The following is a 17,549-nucleotide window of genomic DNA, read 5'->3' on the forward strand; positions in this document are numbered from 1 at the left end:
AAGCCAAGATTGCTCATTGAATTTCAGTTTGAATCACAGGACAGTCAGAAAGGAGAATGTCTCCAGGTGTAACTTTGTTTAAACCTTTTGCCACCTTGTATTGCTTACTTAACTGAATTTTGGCAAACACTGTCAGAAATGCAGAACAATCATTTATGCTAACCAATAGCATTTCATACTGACATTGTTTTAGGGAGTCAGTCTTTTAATACCACATGGATTGTGTGCTGCCTTTGGAATGGATTCCAGTCGCAGCATTCTACAGGTGGGGATCTTTGCAAACACATATTCTGACCTATGGCATAGAGCAGCCAGAATCATTTCAACCAGCGGAGCCTGGGTGGGACTAGTGTGACAGAAGGGTAAAAATATGTGACTTGAAGGGAAGCGGGATGGTAACAGAAAGGGGGCAGAAAAGTAGTGGTGCTTTGAGATACAATAAAGGATGGGGATGAGGTGTTAGTATGGGGAGGGAGGCAAGTGCCATCTTGTGGGAGGTGGTCAGAGGGAGGAAAATGTCTGCTTAAACTGAACTGGTTCAGAGTGCCATCCTCAATGGAAAGGTGGACAAATTCCATTGGGCTGGTTGAAGGGTATAGATTATTAGATCAGTTTGAGAGATGTAGGAAACTGCAAGTGTAAACTGGAACGATTGGAAAATAATAAGTCAATGTGTTGGATGGAGTACAGTGTCTTGATGGCCCAAAAGAGGAGTGACCCTGTCAACTGGAGTGGAAGAGTTGAATGTGCCTGTTAAAGCAATTTTTGGTTGAGTACTGTTGCGTTCAATTTTGGTCGCCTTGCTAAAGGAAGGATGTCATTAAACTGGAGAGGGTACAGGAGAGATTTACAAGGATGTTGCCAGGACTCAAGGGACTGAGTTATTGGGAGAGATTGGACAGGCTAGGACTTTTTTCTTTGGAGCTTAGGAGACCGAGGGATGATCTTAGAAAGGTGTATGAGATCATGAGAGGCATGATGGGGTGAATGCACTCAGTCTTTCTCTCAGGGATGGGGAATCGAGAACTAGAGGGCATGGATTTAAGTTAAGAGGCGAAAGAGTTAATGGAAACCTGAGGAGCAACTTTTTTACACAAGAGGGTGGTACGTATGTGAAATGAGCTGCTGGAGGAAGTGGTTGAGGCAGGGATATTGACAACATTTAAAAGGCATTTGGAAAGATGCATGGATAGGAAGGTTTAGAGGGATATGGACCAAATGTAGGCAAATGGGATTGGCTTGGATGGGCATTGGATCAGCATGGACCAGTTTGGGCTGAAGGGCCTGTCTCCGTGCCATTGATTCTATCATTCTTTCATTCCACTGGTCTGGCTGGTGTGTTGAAAATCCAAATGTCACTTGGATTTTTCATCTTCGAAGAACTTAATCTAAATTAGTCATAACATAGAAGTTAAGGCAAATGTATATTTTTAAGGTAAAATTTCTAAATTTTACAAGAATGTTCGTCTCAGATCCCATCCCAGAAATATCTCCCAATTTTATGTGCTAAGCATTTTTATTGTCCCTTTTAAATTTTCACGCAAAGCTTTTTTCTACAGTACAGATGAACAGACATTGTAGATTCCTGAAGTGTATACCACCAATGTGCAGCTTGTTTTCGCATAGCCTGCTTATAATGAGAGCTGTTTTTGAGTTATGAGCCTTTTGGGGGCTGTGTCAGCTTTTTGAAGTTAGTTGTCAGCTTTAGCTAGTTTGCAGGGTTGGAATGTATGAGAAATGAAATAAAAATACCTGGATAGCATTCCATGGATTTTAAAAGAATCTGTGTGACTCTACAATATGCAGGCATTCTTAGGGTATTCTTACAGCACAGGGATAGAGAATTAGGCACCAGACAAAATCGTCTGGCTGAAGAATTCAATGCAGCCAGAGAAGTTGTTGAACAAACTGGGGCATTATACTGGCAAAATTCTTTGGAGCACAGTGGCATATTACCCCACCTGATAAGCCAACAGTTCATTTTGTAATCTGCTGCATTACTTCATTGCAGTCTCAGGAGCTGTGAGCTAATCTGAATTGTTTTTCGCTGTGGGGGCAGAAATGAGTGGAGCCCAGTTGATCTTTTACAGAAACCTGGGAAATTTGAATGAATTCACCCAGAAGCTGTTCTTTCAGATCCTCCAACATTTAATTCAGACTGTAAAAGGGACTAGGTTACCATCTTCCTCGCTGACTCTTTCTCACCTACATGCTGTCTCTTAGTGACATCATCTTAGAATGCAGATTGCATACAAAGATACAAAAGAGAGTATCCCAAATGAGGGAGCTTTGCAGACACAACTGATTAGAAAATGTGGTTGAACATTCAGTTACTGTTTCCCTAAGAAAGCAAATATGGTATAGACGTCAATTCAGCAAGGTCACACAACTATGTGAAGAGCTGATTGCTTGTAGGTTCTAAATAATTTTTGAATAGTGTTTCTTATCAGTTGAATCTATCAGCCTTTGCTGAAAATTGTGAAAAGGATTGCTTTATCTCTAGGCTCCATTTTGTTCACCTTGACCACAAGTGATTTTATCTGAGCAGTGTGTTCAAGCATCTAGGATATTTAGTCAATTGTCAAAGGGTGAATGATATCCTATATGACTGTGACAAAGGATAAGCTATGTCACCTTGTCCTTCTCAACCTGTTCGTAACCCCTGACACCGTTAACTGCACCATCTTCCCCTTAAATCTCTCCACTACTTTTCAGTTAGGTAAGACTGCCCTCGTTTGGTTCCATTCTTTACCATCTAATTGTAGTCAGAGAATCTAATGCAGTGATTCTCTTTGTATTCCAGTACCATTACCTGTGGATGCCCATGAAGGATTTTCCCACATGTACCCTGATGACACTTCTATCTCTCCACATCTCTATTCTCTTTAAATTGTCAGATTGCTTGCCCAACATCTAATACTCTCTGAATAGAAGTTTAATTCAGTCAAATATTGGGAAGTTAGAAGCCATTGTCTTCAGTCTCCACTAGAAACTCTGTTTCCTAACCATCAACTTCGTCCCTCTTCCTGACAATTGTCTGTGACTAAATCAGACGGTTGGCAGCCTTGGTTTCATACATGACCCTGAGTTGATGTTCTAACCACATATCTGAATCATTATTAACACCCCTTATTTCCTGTTTTATAATGTTTAGAACATTGAAACAAGGAGTAGGCCATACAGTCCCTTAAGCCTACTCCAACATTCAGTAAGATCGTGGCTGATCTGAAAGTAACCTCATATCTGCACTACACCTACTCCCGATAACCTATCATCTTCTTGCTACCAGGAATCTTTCCCTTTATATACTAACTTGGATGAAGGGATTGACAGAATGGTTGCCAAATTTGCTGATGATACAAAGATAGATACGAAAGTATATTGCGAAGAAGACATAATGAGACTACAAAAAAGATATAGATTGGTTAAGTGAGTGGACAAAGATTTGCTGTAAAAATATTAAAGGACTCTGCTTCCACAGCCTTTTCAGGAAGAGCGTTCCAAAGATTCACGACCCTCTTGAATAAAACAATTTTTCCTCATCTCCGTTTTAAATAGGCGACCCCTTATTTATAAACACTGATCCCCCAAGTTCTAGATTCTCCTGTAAGTGGAAACATCCTCTCCTCAACCACCTGGTCAAGATCCCTCAGGATCTTAAATCAAGTCACCACTTACTCTTCTAAACTTCAGTGGATACAAGCCTAGCCTGTTCAACCTTTCTTCATAAGGCAACCCTCCCAATCCTGTTATTAATCTGGTAAACCTTCTCATACTGCTTCCAATGTATTTACACCTTTCCTTGAATATGGTGATGTCCTCACACCTTACTTTCCTATCTATCTTAGTGTCATCAGCAAATTAACAAATTTGGCAACCATCCTTCAGATCTCTTAATCCCAAATTGTTTATGTAAACAGTTGCAGTCCCAGCACTAATCCCTATGGCACGCCACTTGTTACGTTTTGCCAATTTGAAAAAGACCCATTTATGCCTACTATTTGTTTCTTGTTAGTTATCCAATCCAGTGACCTTGCCAGCATTACCTCCTGTAATGTGACTTCTTTTGCAATAACCTTTGATGTGTCAGTTTACAAATGCCTTCTGGAAATATAAATACAGTGTGTCCACTGGCTCTCCTTTATCCTCAGCAAAGGTTAGTTCTTTAAAGAACTCCAGAAAGTTGGTTAAGCATGACTTGCCTTTCACAAAACCATGTTATCTCTGAATGATTACCTTGGGTTTATCCAACTTATTTAAGAGTAACTTTTCATATTTTCCTTACAACAAATGTAAGCTAACTAGTCTGTTGTATCCCTCCTTTTTTGTAAGTGGCACAGAACCAGGCTATTTAATCCAGGCAGTTGATGCGGGTATTTATGCTCCACCCATTCCTCCTCCCATCTTTCAGTGTAACCCTTGATTTCCATCTCCCTCACATGTCTAAGTTCCCTCAAAATACATTTGTATTATTCACATCAGCCAATCCTGGTGGCGTTCCTTATTCTCACCAGTCTTTAGGTAAAGTTTCTGCTGAATTCTCTATTGGATTTCTTGGTGATTATCCTACAATGATGGTTTTTTTTGTTGTGCCCTTCCCCACAAGAAGATCCACACTCTCAAAACATTTCATAATTTTAAAGGTCACCCTTTGCTGTTTCATCCCTGCCTCAACTCATCTGCTGCCGAGATCTTCATCCATTCCTTAGTTACCTCCAAGTCTGATGATTCTAATGCATTTCTAGCTAGCCTCCCAATTCTACCCTTAAATAAACTTGAAGTCATCCAAATGTTTGCTAACTATATCCTCAGTAGTACTAAGCACTCTTCAGCCATGTATATGCAGACTTGCATTGACTCCCAGTTAAAGCATGCCTTAATTTTAATGCTCTTATTCTTTGTTTTCTCCCATGAGCTCACCCCTTCATATCTCTATCATCTGATCCAGCTGCACAACACTCCAAGAGATATGTGCATCCCTCTAATTCTGACCTTTGTGAGCATTCTTGATTTACATTTTCCACAACTGGTAGCTGTGCATTCAGCTGCCAGAGCCTGAAGCTGTAATATCCCTGCCCACAAAATCTGTCCACCTCTCTCCATCTCCTTTAAAACGTTCCTTCAAGCCAACCTGTGATGAAGCTTTTGGTTATTTGTCCTGATACCTTCCGAAGTAGCTGAATATCACATTTTGCTTCAAAATAATCCTGTGAAATGTTTTGGGACGTTTTGTTTCTTCAAAGGCATTGATACAAATACAAGTTATTGTTTTTGAAAGTGAGATAAGTAATTTTACATATGATTATTTACTTTTCCTGATCCAGTTTTGTGTTGTTTTAGGTGCTGAAAATAGCCTTACTCGGTCATCGAAAGCGAATCTTAGCTTCTCTTGGGGATCGGCCCTATGAAGAACCACCCCAGAAACCACCACGCCTGTCCCAACTGAAGGTCAGATGATACTGGTTACTGTGCAATATTTGGTAGCATTTTTAGAATTCTAATAACAGTATTAGGTACGGCACACAGGGATCACCTTAGTTGGACTAACATTGTAAGCACTCAAGCCAATACTTGAATAAGAATATTTGTTAAAGGCATTAGACAAATTTTTAACCTGCTACATTAACTCTTTGACAAATAACCATCTTTTATTTCCACGCAGTTTATGCCTAGGAGTTAATGATGTCACTTTTGATTCCCCAAACTGGTTTGCACCAGTCGCTTTGGATTATGTTAGCATTTATATTAATCTTCCATCAGGATTCACACAAGCTGTTAAATTAATAAATTATATCGCGTTGGAACATATAGGCTCCTTAAAGGGCTTGACAGGATAAACGCTGAGGAGATGTTTCTCTTCATTGACGAGTCAAGGACCAGAGGGCAGTCTCAGAATAAAGGGGTGCCAATTTAAGACTAAGGTGAGGAGGAATTTCTCCTCTGAGATGGTTGAGAGTCTTTGGAATTCCTTGCCACAGAGAGTTGTGGGGGCAGAGACCTTGTGTATATTTAATGCCAGGATAGATAAATTTTTAATCGGTAATGGAATCAAGGGTTATGAGGAAAAAGCAGGAAAGTGGTGTTGAAGAATGTAGGATAAGCCATGAACCAATTGAATGGCAGAATAGGCTTGAGGAGCCAAGCAGCCTACTCCTGTTCTTATTTTTTATGGTCTTATGTCTCTTCTCTCAATTATCTGAGAAGTCTGACATCCAAGTCATGAACTTACTGCTGTTTATTAAGCATGTTAGTTAATCATAGTTGGTAGCATTTCAACAATGAGTGTACAAATAATTAGAAGGAAGAGTTAATTGACTAAATGAATAACAAGTGTCACTGAACAGATCTGTGAGCCTTAGTAATTCAGTACTAACTGCTTGCTGATTATCTGTTGAGATCAGTGTGGTGTAAATTGGTGTGTTGAATTTAGGATTAGATTTAACTTGCCATTAGATAGTCAAGCTGTTTAATGGATTTTAAGTCTATATGCAACTTTTCCAGAATATGACCTCGTCTCTATGAGCTGAGATGAATGAATTGGTTGAGTCACCTTCCTCTGAGTGGATGGTATTCGCCTTCTGAAATGTCAATGTGATGAACTTCAATTTGTCCAGTTGCTAATTATTATTCCTGGTGTCTCTGCCCTTGAGTAAATTGATCTTTCAAGCTGGTAGCTGCCTTAGATCTGAATTCTTCTTGATCCAAATGAAATTGTAAATCTAAGTGGCGCATGTATATCTGCTTGTAATTTCCTGGTGAATCCATACATTCTTGAATCAGGTAAGCGTCTACTTTCCGCTCTCACTTTCTCTGTCACTTCTCAATTTTGTAGACAGACTTTTCTACACATACAAAGTCAGGTATTTCAAACTGCTACAACTACGACTTAAAGAATAGAACTAAACCAAGGTCCATAAACTGAATGCAAAAGCATTCTTAGTTCCTCTGATCAAACTGACAGATGTTGAAACTGAATCCTGCTGGTATCAGTTACCTCGCACAATGCTGGTGGTGTTGATGATCTCCAGATCAATAAAACACCAGCACCTAGACATGTCAAGATTGTTCATTTACTTCCTAACTTCTCAAATCTTTTAGAACCTAGCAGAAGACTAGTCCACTTAGCCCCTGTTCCACCATTGTGATGTTATGGTTGATCTATGACCTAATTCTTTCCACCCTTTCCCTTATCCCTTTATAGCTTTGGTTAGCAAAGCTCTGAAGTTTAAAATTAAGAATTGACCGTTTGTGGAAGGATGTTCCACACTCTGCTGAAAGAACATTTACCTAAGGCAGGATATTTGGGGCAGCATAGTGGCTCAGTGGTTAGCACTGCTGCCTCACAGCGCTAGGGACCCGGGTTTGATTCCTGGCTTGGGTCATTGTCTGTGTGGAGTTTGCACATTCTCCCCATGTCTGCGTGGGTTTCCTCCGGGTGCTCCGGTTTCCCCCGGCAGTCTAAAGACATGCTGTTAGGTGCATTGGCCATGCCAAATTCTCCCTCAGTGTACCCGATCAGGTGCCGGAGTGTGGCGACCAGGGGATTTGCACAGTAACTTCATTGCAGTGTTAATGTAAGACTACTTGTGACTAATAAATAAACTTTAACTTTTATATGTTCTCAATGAGCCGCTGTAGACTTACAGTCACGATGGCTTTGTATTCTACTCCTGCTTAAAAATGTTATGTTTATATAAGCTTTTGCTGTTTAATTGATATTAGTTCTTCCCTTTCAGAACATTCAGTCCCACTACTGACTCCTTTTTGAGGATACAATTAAGACAGTTTAAACTTATAAGTACAAACTGTTGTGATTTACCAGTTTTTAGTTTCATCTTCCTTTGCGTTAGCTTTTATATAATCTGCTGTCTTTTCAGGGAGTACAGAATGTTTCATTTCATCCATTGTGCGACCAAAAATTACGATGCAATTCCAGCCAAAATTATTTGATTTGCATTGAAACTGATTTTTTTGTCTGTACAACTATCAGAAAATGAGGAAATAAGTCATTAAAATGTACCCTACTCTCAGCCATGTTACAGGTTGAATGATGTTTTTGCTATGGCTAAAAAGCATTGAAATAAACGGTGAAATAGTATGAAGTTTAATGATTGGAATCTTGGAAGGTCATAGACACTGAGCAGCAGATACAGAGCAAGCAGAATTTTATGCTGCTTGGGTAGGCACAGATCCTACCTGGAAGCTCATGAAATTGTGCAGGGAGACATCTGGTGTGCATCCTGATGTCATTGTGTACTCGTGCGATATTTCAGTCAGCAGGAACCAGCACAAATCTGATTCACACCCACTGACAATCAGGCAGCTCATTTAGAGAGGATTAAAACTCTATTTGATCTGAATTTTACATTGCAATTTTTAGGTTGGCACACTGACAACACAGGCAAGTGGCCAGACTGAGCTGGTAGGAGTTTTTGCGAGTTTGGATTGGGATTAGACTGAGTATTATGAATGTTTTTGCTGCTTTCTTTGAAGGCGCGTGTCTCGTATTTGGAGCTTCCAGGACTTTTCAGTCTTGTGACATCTGAGATTTCCAATGCTTTGGCACCCTTAGTGCATGGCTCAGCACCATATGCATCTCTGCTGATGAGTCTTGTCTATTCGGCACAGACCACCTCCTCCAAGGAGGATGAAAGGGGCTAAAGAGAGAGGAGGCCAGGTGATCATAGACATCAGTTCGAGAGAGACACAGGGACAGGATGTTCAAGGCCAGTAGGAAGGGTTAGGAGGATGACCAGGCAAAAGGTACCACTGTCCACCCTCAAGTGTACAAGCAGCGATCCAACTACCTTTACATGACTGACGCCTAGTATTACAGAACAGGTGAGTTTTCAAGGGAAGCCATCATGTCAGTTTGCTAGATGATTGGGCCAGAGGTAGCCTCCAGTTGTATGGGTGGACATCTGATGCCCGTAGCTCTCGAGGTCACTATCGCATTTAACTTTTATGCCTCCAGATCTTTCCAGGTGTCATTGGATGATCTTTGCAGAGTCTTGCAGTAAGCTGCAAATAGCTATGTCAAGCTGCTGACTACAGTAAGAAATCTCTCAACACCAGGTTAAAGTCCAACAGGTTTATTTGGAATCACAAGCTTTCGGAATGCTGCCCCTTCATCAGGTGAGTTCTAAGGGGTATTGCTTGAAAAGGTGGCTGATTACACCAATTAGGCACCCAAGGACAGAGGCTGAGAAAAGGTACAATCACTGCCATGTTTCCACAAGGCTTAGGCAGAGAAGACAATAGCTCTGCTAAAAATGAGATTCCCAAGTCTGGAAGCTGTGGGGAGGCAGGCACTGCAATATTCACTTGTTGTTGTGTGCTGTGCTCTATTAAGGGGGGAGCCACTGGACCAGTAGGACACTGAGGCAAATGTACCTGCCTCAGCCAAGGAATCCAATGATGATTCAGATGTAGAGTCAAATGGTGAGGGTGAAGAGGCTGGCAGAGAAACGAAGGAGCTGTTGTCCTTGACTGGGGCTCCATGAGAGGAGTCCACAGAGACAAGAGGCAGCTCACCTTCCCTCATGTGTCTGAGCCTCCATGTTCATTCTTGATGGGTGGGCACCCATTTGAGACGGGGGGCTGCATCCTTATCTCGCACTGGCAGTGACCTCCTGAGGTCATTGCCTGTATGAGGGCTTACAGGTCTGAATATAACCTCAGTAACCTATCATTCTGTCCCTGGAGCTGCCTCTTGGTGATAGTCACCACTCTGTCAATGGATGGGGCTGTTCACTCCTAACTTGGGATCAATGCAGCACTCATGCTCTGCATGCACTCCTCCGTGATACGGATCGTGGCACGCAGATCGTCTGGGATCACTGCAAGATTTTTCCACGCATCATGCCAAATATTCTGCATTTGCCACCTGATTGCTGACTCCAGGGGCCCATCATCTTCCTCAGACTCAGCATGGTCCTGGTCTCCAGCAGTCCTCTGACTGTCAGCGCTCTTGGCATTCTGTCCATCATCTGTTCAGGCAAATGTGATGTGCTCACCACAGTGCACTACCAACTGAGCTGCCAGGCTATTGTCCGTGGACTTGCCAGTATCTGTGCTGGTGCTTGGTGCAGAGAGTTAGAACCTGCCATGCATGCCAGCTCCCGTGTTCATGGAGGAGCTTCCTGGCTGGCTGTTGAAGTTGGCACATCTGAGGGAGGAAAACAATTGGTCAGTTATATTCATGTCACACAATGTCCATGATATGCAACTGGGTGCAAATGGTATCAATGGCATCACAGTGGTTTAGTGATTAGTGAATCTCTGTACACACTTTCTCAGAAGTCTTTATGAAGGCTGAGACAATCCTACAATTCTTTTCACTCTTCACTGTCTCACTTCTGCTCACTGGACTCTTAGCTTTCTCAGTCATGAGCCCTGTCTGCAATCTGAGGACCCTCCTTGCACACATTCGAGCTCAAGGGCTCCCAGCTCGTGGCTGGTGAGGATTGCCAGGTTCATCATCCCACCAATAGTGGTAGATCACCTGGCTGCATTTCTCCAGCAAGCAAAGCTCCATTGCATATTCAGATCTCCATTGCATATTCAAATCTCCACCTCCAACACTATACCATACTGTCTCTCTCTCCTGCAACCAATTTGCACACCTTCACCTTTTGATGGACCCAGGGCTTCAGATCCTCTCTCCAACCTTAACACATGGGCAGAGGTGTGTTCTGAGACTCCCTGATTCCTGCACCCATGTATCTAAAGGCAGGCACCCTTCCTCATTCCTTCACGTTGGGTTATGCCAACTCAGAACACAGCCTTGATGAGTACAGAAGATCACTAATCTTACCTGGTGCTGCATCCTTGTGTGCTGGACCACTTCATGCCTGCTGACCTCAGCTGCTGCCTCTGCCCAGACCTCCTTGGTGTAGCGGGTGGCTGTCTGCTTCCATCCCACAGCATCAGAATGTCCCTCAAGGGCACATAGGCATTCATCTGAGAATCTGGAGCTTGCTGTCAGCCTGAAGTGCCTTCTTGCCTGGTGTTTCTTTCATTGCCACCACAATGCAGACCTCCCTCTGCCTCATCTGATGTCTGCAGTGGTCTCTGGCAGCCCTTTAAACTTTCTGCCGGGCCACTATTGGACACACCATCTGCCACACTCCCATACCCGCTGGCCTAGCAGGCCCTATCTGGATGCATTTCACAGTGGCTGGAATTTAAATGGCCAGTCAGCGTGAAATTGCATTCATTGATCATGTGCAGAACTGGGAAATACGGCTGCTTCCAAACCTGTCCATGCGTGTAAAATCCTCACTAGAATTAAGTTCATGTGAATCCCTTGCTATAGCTGTAACTTATCTTCATTGGAGCAGTGAGGCACATCTTCGTATTTGTGAGTGGAATGGGGCGTGAAGATACTCTGCACCTTTAAGATATTATTTTTGCAACAGCTGAGTGTGGTTTTGTGAACTACAGGCACTAGATGATGCATGAAACACAATAACTTCCAACACTTGTTTCAGGTTTCAGTATTTTTCAAAACTGCCCTTATGATATCCATTTTCTTTTGCATTAGTATTTGGCAGCTATTACAGAGAGGAATGTACGTGAGAATCTGAAACCAAAAGAGAAAACGCTGGAAAATCTCAGCAGGTCTGGCAGGAGAGAAAAGAGGTGACGTTTTGAGTCCAGACGACCCTTTGTCAAAACTAAAAGGAGCAGAAAGTGGGAGATATTCCTACTGCAGGGGGGTGAATGAAAGATGAGTCATAGCCACAGAAATCAGGGAAACCAGTTAATAGGTGTCCACAGAGAAAATAAAGGGTGTGAATGGCCAAATGGCAGAGAAGCTAAAATGAAGATGTTGGGGGAGGGGTGGGGGGCATGGATGGGACAGAGGTAAAATTTAGAAAAGGAGAAGCAAAGGGGAGAAAAGGTAAGGGAAAGAGTGGGAAGAAAAGTGAAGAAAGTCAAGAAAGAAATAAAGGGTAGAGAACAGTAAAAAAAAATGAAAACAAAGGGGTGGAGATGGGATAGAGCTAATCATCTGAAGTTGTTGAATTCAGTGTTGAGATCAGAAGGCTGTAAAGTGCTGGGCTGGAAGGTGAGGTGCTGATTCCAGCATCTGCAGTTATTTGCCTTTAGAATCTATATGTTTGTAGCTCTAATAAATTTAATTTTTCTTGGAAGAAAATTTGAAACACTCCAATCCAGTTTATATGTTTTAAAAACTCAGAAATACTTCTGAATTGCAGTCACGGTGCATGGATGGACAATGAGTGCTGGCCTAGCCAGCAAAGCCCCCATCCTTTTAATTAATTTATAATAAGTCCCCAGTAGTATTAGAAACACGGTAGGCAGTTAGTGCACAGTAAATGATATGAAATAAATGTCCAGATCTTTTGCTTTAGTGTTGACTGAGGAACGAATGGTCTTGAACAGCAGGTTAGGTGTAAGGATTGGCATTCTAATCAGTAATCTCTAAACTGTCTGTGCTTTATATGCTCTGTCTGAGGCCAGAACTCTCCATTCACCTGACGAAGGGACTAACCCCGAAAGCTTGTGAGTCTATTATCAAATAAATCGGTTGGACTAAAACCTGGTGTTGTCAGACTTTTTACTGTGTTTACGCCAGTCCAACGCCAGCATACCCACATCAGAATGAATGTTCACCAGAGAATCCCCTTGGTGCTGCATAGCCATGGGATCTTTACCTGAGAGAAGGCAGATGGGACCTTGACTTAACATCTGGTAATAATCTTGAGCTGTTCCATGAAATAGTTGTGTAGGATTGACTTGCGGCAGATTGAGTCCTGGAATTAACTATGTCACTGGGGAGGCGAGTTGAGTTCCCTCATAAAGGAAAGGAAAAATTAGTGTGCTGATTAGCCTGCATCTTCATTTTGAAGCCCCCAGCATTCAGTTCTAGCAGCAGTTTTGGATGCCTAGGTGAAGGGCATTTGCCTCCTGGGTTGTTTGGTGAAGGACAATCCAGGAAGAGGTCAGAAATGCGTATTCTAATGCAGTTTGAAAAGGTACGTTTTTTTTAAACTAGAAAATATTAATTTACAAAAAATACGTGGGACTGAAAATAATTTTCATTAAAAGATGATGAATATTTTGAGCTGACAATACAAATTGATACCAATCCATGCACAGTTGCTTCAATTTGTGCTTCTTGGTCTCTTTTTAAGGAGAATGATAGATAATATGTTCGATGTGCAGACCTCTTTTTCCCCGATAATTGTGAACAATGATGGAAACACTTCCAAAACCTCATCCTTAAATTAATGTTACTCCAGCAATCGCGAATGAATGACTCGATCGATTGGCTCCAATGTGAAAACAGGCCTGTGATGTAAGAGTGGTGATCTGATAAATGGTCCAGGCACTGGTTATTCCTAACTCTGCAGAAGTAGAAATCAATGGATTCCAGAGGTAACAAAATTTCTTCTATCAGTGTTGAGGAAAGATATCAGGAAAAAAAGACCAAATAGGAAGAAAGCATTATCATGCCATGTTCACTGGCTTTGGTTCACGAGTGTGAGAAAGCAGTAACTATGTTACTGGTTATTTTTATCTTGTTAACCTAGTATTTTTGGCTTCTGGTAACTCCGTTTTATTTCCAAAATTAAAGCTTTCATTAGGTTTTGCTGTTTTAATCTTTTCACTTCTAACTTTTCCAAAGTCCATATCTGTTCCTGTTCACTTGGAGTCACATCTCTGCTGCTCAGAGGGAGGGAAAGAGGGAATCCTGCTTGGAGATTTCCAAAACTGTATTCTAAACTGACCTGTTTCTGGCTAACATTGATTAATCATAGAATCCCTATACTACAGAAGGAGGCCCATCAAGTCTGTACTAACCACAGTCCCACCCAGGCCCTATTGCTGTGACCCCCATACATTTACCCTGCTAATCCCCCTGACACTAGAGTCAATATTAGCATGGCCAATCAACTTAACCCGTACATCTTCAGACTATGGAAGGAAACTGGAGCACCCAGAGAAAACCCATGCAGACAAGGGGAGAATGTGCAGTCCCCACACACTCAGTGACAAAGGCTGGAATCAAACCTCAGTCCCTGGTGCTAAGAGGCAGCAGTGCTAATCACCATGCCATCGTTCCGCCCCAATAACATATGTAAATTGTTTTGTCATTTTCATTAAATTATTTCATTCCTTCTACATACATTTTAATTTTGCCATTAAACTGTAATTATCCATCTGAGACCAGTGGCTACGCTATTGGATTCAGTCATGTATCATAGAATCTCCAGATCAGAAGGAGGCCATTTGGCTCATCAAGCCTGCACCGACCATAATCCCACCCAGATCCAACCCCATAACCCCATGTATTTACCCCAGGTAGCCTCCCTAATACTTACGGGGCAATTTAACATGGCCAATAAACCTAACTCACACATCTTTGGATTGTGGGAGGAAACCACAGACATGGGGAGAATGTTCAAACCCCGCAGTCACCCAAGGCATGAATTGGACCCAGGTCCCTAATGCTGTGAGGCAGCAATACTAACCACTCTTCCACCATGTTGCCCATAATGTATCTTCTAAGTTAGTTCATTAGTGTCACAAGTAGGCTCCAATGAAATTACTGTGAGAATTGCCGTGTCGCAATGTTCCAGCAGCTGTTCGGGTACACAGAGGGAGAATTTAGCATGGGCAATGCACCTAACCGGCACATCCTTCAGACTGTGGGAGGAAACTGGTGCATCCGGAGGAAATCCAAGCAGGGGAGGACATGCAGACTTTGCACAGTCACTTCATGTCTGCATGAGTTTCCTCCGGGTGCTCTGTAGTTGATATTAGTTCAGGTTAGGCTTCACGCTTATGCCTCCAGGAAAGGCCTGAACTTGTGCAGAGTTCCTCTCTAATGAATAACCAATGCCAATACTGTTTCAATGTTTAATGACCACTAGGTTGAAAAGATGTCCATGGCAGAAAGTGACTCCAAGTTTTTAACTCCACACAGAAACTTGTAGAAATAAGAGCGTTCAAGACACTGTCCTAGGACCTTGGGAATGTCAACATGGAAGCTTTTATCAGGAGACCTGAGCATGAGACCACTGATATCACTGCTTCCCTTGGCTAGTGTTTTTGTTTTACCCTAGATAGAGACTGTTTGTTCTTTTCCAGAAAGAGAAGAAAAGCAACCTGCTGCCAGATGGACTCATGCTATGTCTGCCAATTCTATAAAATATTTGTAATATGCTGAAATGTTCAATATTTTATAGCGGGCAGAATTTTCAATGTGATGCAGAAGCAGGAAAGCCTACTGTTTTCCATTGCTAGCTGACTTCCAAATAATTTTGGATTGGAGTGAGTTGGCATGGTATGGGTGGCAGCTACCTGTGTACCAGTAACAATTAGTAAATTGGGCCAATTAAATTTGTCTTTGAGGGTGCTTCAAGCCATCTGGAATTTTCCAAATAGCAGGAGGACTTTTGCTGAGGCCATAGCCTGACACCATTGATGCCTCACTGAATTTAAACTCTGCTACCTTTGTTGCCAAAGAGTCAACGCTGCATTGCGTTATCCCATGAAGGGAACCCTCTTCCACATTGTTGGTACGGCAGCCGTGGCCATTTTATATTCTTAATCATTGAAAAATTCTTAAAGCACATCCATCTTGAGGCACCCACTTGTTTCCCTACTGACATTGGCATCTCCCACGACTAACATAGTGCTGTTAATAATTCAATACGGGAGAGGGGCAGAATCTTCAGGAGGCTGCCCTCCATCCTGGGTCATGCGCTGGCATTTGTGAGTTCCCAGTCCACATTTCTTCCCAATGGAATCAGGACCTGCCTTCCAGCTGAACCCTTCCTCTGAACTTCGCTCTAACTTTCTCCATACTTCACTGTTCCTCTATCATCTCACACATCCATGAAACACACCCCCATTCCCCTCCCAGCTTCTGTTTTCCAAATTTGTTTGTCTTCATTCCATGCTCATTGTCCCTATCTTCCAACAGTTCCCATACCTTTGATAAAACTGACTTTATCCTGTCACTCCTCAAAGGATCCAACTTCCATTCTGTCTCATAATTCCATTACACTATATCTTCAAATAGGAAATTTAACTCTGGGACTCCCTTCCTAATCTCCTCCAACTATCCATTTATCTTTTCATTTTCAAAAGCTTCTCTAATTTATCTCATTAACTATCAGTCTCTGATCCTACACTTCATACCTCATTGTCCACTGCCTTATCTTCCTCTATCTGTTATCAGAATAATATTTTTATTAAAGGTGGCAGACAAGTACAACTTATAATTAGTGTATCATATTTAGAGTAGTTCTGAAATGAGCTATCAGATCTATTTTATAATTATGAATACCAGTTCAAGAACCACTGGTCTAGAGTAACGTTGGCCTCTCTCATGGATACAAGAACTTTGAATATGTTCACAGTCCTAAAGAACTGTTTCTTCAGTGAATTTCAAGTACTGTGTCCCAATGCACTGTTAAAATTCATTTTGCCTTCAATTTTGTAATTTATTTTTAGTCTTCCACAGCCAGTGTTATGAAATTATTGTTTAGGCATTGTTTTTGGTGTTCTTATTTGGATTTTTAATTCAGTAATTTTTTTTAACAAATTTGATTATAATTCATGCAGTTTTTAAAGTTTCAGGAGAATGCATCTTTCTATATGGGCCACGGATATGTGTGCATAACAGAGTAATGCTTGTGACACTTGGAATCCAGTTGTTCTGCTTGACCAGTGATATGGAGCATATGTAGCAGACCCAAACTCCATGAACTTTTCAGCTGATTTACTTCCAACTGAAAGTTGAATATCAACCTTAAGTGTGTAGAATTCGATGTGGATATTCTCAGAGGCCAAACCTTTTGTTTGTACTGCAAGAGCAGTAATTATTTTCAGTTATATCCTTAATTGTGGATGTAGAGCTTTTTATTTTTTCCTAGTTTCTGTGTCATCGAGCAGAAGAGATGCCACAGTGTAAGTAATGTGTCAAGAATTAAGAGTTGTCCTCGTGCCATGTTATGATGGCTCTTATTGATTGTACCTCACAATCTGGAAGCCACATACATATTGAATAAGATATTCATGTTAATGGTGAAATCAACTGCAATTGTTATACTAAAAGTTGATTTGAGAACTTCATAAAGGAAATGCCATGGGGTTTTAGATTGTAAGGCTTTGAACTTTGATTAGGCTTTTGATCTTATTGTGCAGTCACTACAAAAGGATATAATGCCTTACTCATTTCAATTAATCCACCAGTTCTTAATGCAATATTAAATGTGGAGTTTTGTGCATTAATTTAAGAACTGCTGGATCACTTGAAATAAGTAAGCCATTAGACTGTTGGACACAGTGTTAGAATAAGAGGTATGCCATTTAGGACTGAGTTGTGGAGCAATTAGAAATCATAGAAACGCTACAGTGCAGAAAGAGGCCATTTGACCCATCGAGTCTGCACTGACCACAATTCCACCCAGGCCCTATCCTCATGTCCCTACGTATTTACCCGCTACATATCTCAGGACACTAAGAGGCAATTCTTACCATGGCCAATCAACCTAACCCGCACATCT

At 41.7% G+C, this 17,549-nt stretch overlaps 1 protein-coding gene across 14 annotated transcripts in view; it reads left to right on the forward strand.

The window, feature by feature from the left end:
- Positions 1 to 17,549, forward strand: part of anks1aa (ankyrin repeat and sterile alpha motif domain containing 1Aa) — a 373,296-nt gene that overhangs the window by 310,892 nt on the left and 44,855 nt on the right. For all 14 annotated transcript variants that reach the window (XM_080210246.1, XM_080210245.1, XM_080210251.1 and 11 more), the window contains one exon: positions 5,341 to 5,448. In XM_080210246.1, coding sequence (XP_080066372.1) covers positions 5,341 to 5,448 — 108 coding nt within the window. The remainder of the gene's footprint in view (positions 1 to 5,340; positions 5,449 to 17,549) is intronic.

Source organism: Carcharhinus amblyrhynchos, chromosome 22 (assembly GCF_965287045.1).
Source record: "Carcharhinus amblyrhynchos chromosome 22, sCarAmb.v2.hapA, whole genome shotgun sequence".
NCBI lineage: Eukaryota > Metazoa > Chordata > Chondrichthyes > Carcharhiniformes > Carcharhinidae > Carcharhinus > Carcharhinus amblyrhynchos.